Source organism: Cyprinodon variegatus, unplaced genomic scaffold (assembly GCF_000732505.1).
Source record: "Cyprinodon variegatus isolate N-32 unplaced genomic scaffold, C_variegatus-1.0 Scaffold836, whole genome shotgun sequence".
NCBI classification, from domain to species: domain Eukaryota; kingdom Metazoa; phylum Chordata; class Actinopteri; order Cyprinodontiformes; family Cyprinodontidae; genus Cyprinodon; species Cyprinodon variegatus.
The window spans coordinates 300,384-305,615 of NW_015151289.1; the positions used below are offsets into that span (position 1 = coordinate 300,384).

The window sequence follows — 5,232 nt, forward strand, 5'->3', positions numbered from 1 at the left end:
TGTGTTGCTTTTACGCCAAACATACGTTTTACATTGTTGCCAAAAAGTTTGATTTTAATTCTATCTGACCAAAGCACCTTCTTCCATGTTTGCTGTGTCTCCAAGGTGGCTTGTGGAAAACATTAAACAAGACTTTTTATGGATATTTAATAAATGGCTTTCTTCCATAAACGCCAGTTTTGTCGAGTATACAACTGATTGTTGTCCTGTGGACAGTGTCTCCCACCTCAGCTACAGATCTCTGCAGTTCATCCTCAGTAATCATGGGCCTCTTGGCTGCATCACTGATCAGTTTTCTCCTCGTTTGAGCTGAAAATTTAGAGGAACTGCTGGGTCTACGTAGATTTGCAGTGGTCTGATACTCCTTCCATTTCAGTATTATCACTTGCACAGTCCTCCTTGGGATGTTTGAAGCTTGGGAAATCATTTTTTTATCCAAATCAGGCTTCAAACGTCTGCGACTATCACAGAGCAGGTGCTTTTACACAGAGACTTGATTACACTCCAGTGGACTCTATTTATCATCATCAGTCATTTAGATCAACATTGGATCCTTCAGAGATCCTCACTGAACTTCTGTGAATGATGCTACCACCCCCATGCTTCACAGTAGGGATGATGTTCATGGGATGGTCCTCATCCTTCTTCTTTCACCAAACATGGTTAGTGAAATTATGACCAAAAGTTCTATTTTGGTCTCTCCCATGACTCCTCTGGATTATCCAAACAGTCATTGGTAAATGGCCTGTGCTTGTATACCGCTTTTTCAAGTCAGGAGACTTGACCAAAGCGCTTCACACTACATTCAGTCATTCACCCATTCACACACACACTCACACACTGATGGTGGCAAGCTACATTGTAGCCACAGCTGCCCTGTGGCTCACTGACAGAAGCGAGGCTGCTGTACACTGGCGCCCTCTGACCACCATCAGTAGACAATGCAGGTGAAGTGTCTTGCCCAAGGACACAATGACACTGAAACCCGGAGCCGTCAATCCTTCAATTTCAGGGCAAACTACACCAGACGCCACTGTCGCCCACAGTCATTGGAAAATTTAAGACAGGCCTTGACATCTGCTGATTTAAGCAGGGGAAACTTCCATGCCATACATGATTTCAAACCATGACATCTTCATGATTGTGTCCCATTTGTTGATTAAATTTTATATCTTTATTTTTAAACCTGAAATGTGGCAAAAGGTCAAGAAGTTCAAGTTTCTAAGGCACTATAGATGGTACAGCTATGTCTCAGCTCTATCACAGAGCTAGTTGGATCTAGCCTCACCTTAGCTCCATGTCATGTGACTTAAACCTACTTTTTCAATTGGTGTAGAATTTTTTTTGTCGATGTTGCAATAATAACCAGAAAAATTTATTTATTTTGGATGCCATCCAAATTTTTTAAGATGATTATTTGTAATGTTTTTTCTTTTTTTTCCAGTAGAATTACTACTATTATTCTGCTCAAAGAAGTATGTTGTTGATGTATTTTTTGGGAGAAAGGAATCATTATGGAGAAAAGTTGTAACTATGATTCTGAGTGGTTGCTCGCTGTATTCATCTGTTTCTTCTTAATTGATAAATCCACCATTCTTTCAAAACTCCTCTGAAAGTTTTGTTGAAAGGAACTTTTTTTCTGTACTTTCAGGAATGTCTCAGAGCCTGGAGTCAGTCCTAAGTGGACCGCGCCCTCGTGCTCACACAGTAGGGGCTGTAAAAGTGGATCAACATGGCAAACTCATGCCTCCCGCCATGATCGCTCGGAGCATGATGGCACAGCAGGACATTCGGCGCTTTAGTGAAGCCAGCCTCGCCCCTCCTCCTCGGCCGCCACCCCCCAACCTGAAACGCTTGAACATGAAGAATCAGAGGAAGCCCATAGTTCAGCCCCCCATTGGCACCCCATGGCCTCAGCAAATGGCCATGTCCCCCCCAGCACAAGCAACTCCACCCAGTGTATCAGGGTCCAACCTGGTCAAAATGGCCCAGATGACACGTTCAACCCCACAGCTGGATGAGGACCAAAGGGGGGGAGGAAAAGACAGAGAGAAATCTCATTATGCACAAAACTCAAAGGAGAACCTCGTTGCTCAAGTAAGAAGTTACTTACAGGTTACCTACCGTGCTTTTTCCTATAAATCAACCTCAATGAAGGGATGTTAATTCTGTCTATGGCATTGCTCAGGTGATGGAGGCTGTACACGGCGTGACCACTGAAGAAGTGCAAAATGCACTTCAACGTAATGACTGGAAGCCAGCACGGGCTGAACAACAACTCAAGGTAGGACTATAAGAACAATGTTTTCTGCACAAAGAATACAAACAAGCAGGAATCTATATATATTTATATTTGCAAAATCTGACACAAAGTATATACTGAAGGGGGGGGGGGGTTTACAGAATGCCCTAAGAGTAGAGAGGAAGAATGCTTCCTCCCGTTAGCTTGTCGGCTCCTCTCCTAATGAAAATGAGGCTTTCTGGGCTCTTTATTTCAGATCTGCACGAGCTGCACTCAGCGTCTGCATTGGTTCGACAGCTTTAATGCAGTAAATGTCAATATGTTTCAATTTGGGACATTTGTTCACCTTCTTGCCTTTCTTCTTTTAATTTTTAACTTTGATTTCCCTTCCTTAATGGTTGAAGAAAATTCCACAGAAAAGTCACACCTTTTCATAAACCGCCTGGTTCAAAACTCTGGAAAGAAAGTAGCAACTTGTATTTCAGAAAACACAGTATAAAAATCCAACCTTCAATTCAAGTTGGTGTGTCCAAGGAGAAACTGCTCCTATTTAAAATCATTATTGTCAACAGAATCAACTGCTGCACAGATATTGGTAGCTCTGCTGCTTAAACTTGAAGCCACCATCTTTTCAAACAGGACAGCACATTTCAGTCTTTTTCTATAATATTTCACAGGGTTGAAGGATACAGATAGAGGAATCTTTGACGTCTCCCCTTCATGCAATCTCTACTACCATACCCAGATACTGTCTTCTCAGAAACTCCCCCTGTTGTTGTGCAAAGTTCTATTCAGCAGCTTATTACCAGTTTTCCAGCAGTAGCTACCACATTTCTTTTAATCTCAAACATCCTGTTACTTAAAACAATTTGAATCACCTTGAAAGTCCCCCAACATAAACAGTGGCCCTGAGGTGCTTTTCCACGCACTGAGCTCAGCTTTACACCACAGCCATTGTTTTGTAGCTGAAACAGCCCATTCTTGGTGGAGTTAATGTTTACAATTCTAGGTTGTTTTTTTATCAGTGGTAGTGCAGAAAAGTTTAAGCGGTCCAGGCTTTGTTTACCTACAGCAACTTACATGTAGAGTGCCTTTAATTGTTGCTATAGAAACCCCCAGAACACCTCTCCTTACTGATCCTGCAGACATGGGTTCTAATGAATTAATCTTACCTGTTCAAACTGTCCTTCTGAGGGTAGCTTTTCTTATACCAAACCGTACTATTTCAAGTGAGGTAAAGCAGGGTATATTTATTTATATAACACATTTCTGTGACGTGACAATTTAAAGTGCTATACATGGAAGTGCTATACATGGAAGAAAAAAAAAGCAAGTAGGACCTAGAGGAAAGTACACCCCAGTGCCATAATAGCGGAAGGTAAAAAATATGAGGTCAAATTTGAATTTTTTAGGAGGAGCCTAGGGTTTAAGTGCTTTTATAGTTTGTTCCTGATTATTGGAGCATAAGAACTAAAATCTGCTTCTAAATGTTTGCAATGAAAAGGTAAAAAAACAGGAAATTAACATGATCTAGAGGAGGCAGAAATATAATGAGAAGGGAGATCCACATTTTATTAAAACCACTTTAAAGGATAAAAACAATACAGTCTGTTGTTGAAATCCATTGTTAGTTTTTTAGATAAATCTTAATTTTATTATATTTCTATGCTTTGATTCCACTATGCTAGGAAGCCCAGTTTTTAATGTTGTAAGGTATCTGGAAGTTTTTAGAGTTAATAATTTTTCATTTTAAATAAAGGCAGTCTACAGAATGCCAATGCTAGTTTCTTTAAAGGAAATACCGTACATTATTGACTTGTATAAAGTGATTTCAGTTTGTAATCAGGTAAAATCATGTAAGAGAGAAAGAGTTATAGTCATAATACGTAGGTTATCATCACAAGAATGTATAAAGAAGGATATCTTGAATCGTCCTTGTCAATAGCTAATGTTCCCGCTAAAGAAGCCTTTTGGATGAATCTGGTGGAATTAAATGGGTTAAGAAAAATAAGAGGAAGTCTGTTTACCTTCTAATCAAACATTTCTGAGTTTTAATGTTCTGAATGACTGATATTTTTGTAGGAACTTGTATATTCTCTCACAGCTATTGACTTCAGTTATACACTGACTGCTGATATGGGTAGTGAAGATCCCAATTTATAAAATAAAAGTGAACACAGAAATATTTGGTTGTTGTTGTGTTTTTATTAACATTAAACATTTTTTTTCCCCGCAGCATTTAATAAAGCTATGGTCTTTCTGTCTCCTCAGCTGGACCAACTCTATGCGCTCAGACTCTGCTCTATAGAGGACTGTATCAAGATCCTAACCAAATACCAGTGGAACCTGCAGATGGCCAGCAGATACCTCATACGGGTGTCGCGGGAAGAAAGGCTTGGCCCCAGCGAGAGAGATCGACCTCAGATTAGCGCAGAGAGACGAGTCTGAGGACATTTCTAGCTGCTTGACTTGCTGATGACATTTTGGGAAACACCTTGCATGATTAACCTACTTTAGGACATGTTGCTGCCTGAAATGGCTGCTTTAATGTTGGCACTGAACTGAGCATATTAAAGGAACATGAAGGCTTAAAAATAGGATGCACAAGAGACTAAAAGCCCCCAACCACTGTTTTTATATTTTCACTTTGCCATTATTCACCAATTTTTTATTAATGTATGTATGTATGTGTGTAAATATTTCCTTAGTCATGCATTTGATGAATAAATGTCGAGATAAAAACCACTCAGTCTCATAATTGTGAAAATACTCGATAATCAGTCTGAACTTTTATGAATAACTTTTTTTTACCAGTGGGTTAAAGGTGCATTTTAATAACAATTGGACCATTCCATCACAGAAAATCTAGTCTGGTATTCAAGTTTTCTGCCTCTTTTTTACTAGTTTCTGTATGGATCCAGATCTAAGAGCACAGTAGTCATGTCAGGGAAAAAGGTATGAATCAAAACATTTCCCCAAGCTATCTGGAG

At 39.7% G+C, this 5,232-nt stretch overlaps 1 protein-coding gene across 1 annotated transcript in view; it reads left to right on the top strand.

Annotated features, from left to right (window-relative positions):
* The window catches only part of LOC107099074 (activated CDC42 kinase 1-like), a 24,956-nt gene extending 19,953 nt beyond the window's left edge, over positions 1–5,003 (top strand). The window contains exons 12-14 of the mRNA XM_015397044.1: positions 1,652–2,097; positions 2,189–2,284; positions 4,514–5,003. Of these exons, the coding sequence (XP_015252530.1) occupies positions 1,652–2,097; positions 2,189–2,284; positions 4,514–4,690 (719 nt within the window). The 3' untranslated portion in view covers positions 4,691–5,003. The remainder of the gene's footprint in view (positions 1–1,651; positions 2,098–2,188; positions 2,285–4,513) is intronic.
* The last annotated feature ends 229 nt before the right edge of the window (positions 5,004–5,232 follow it).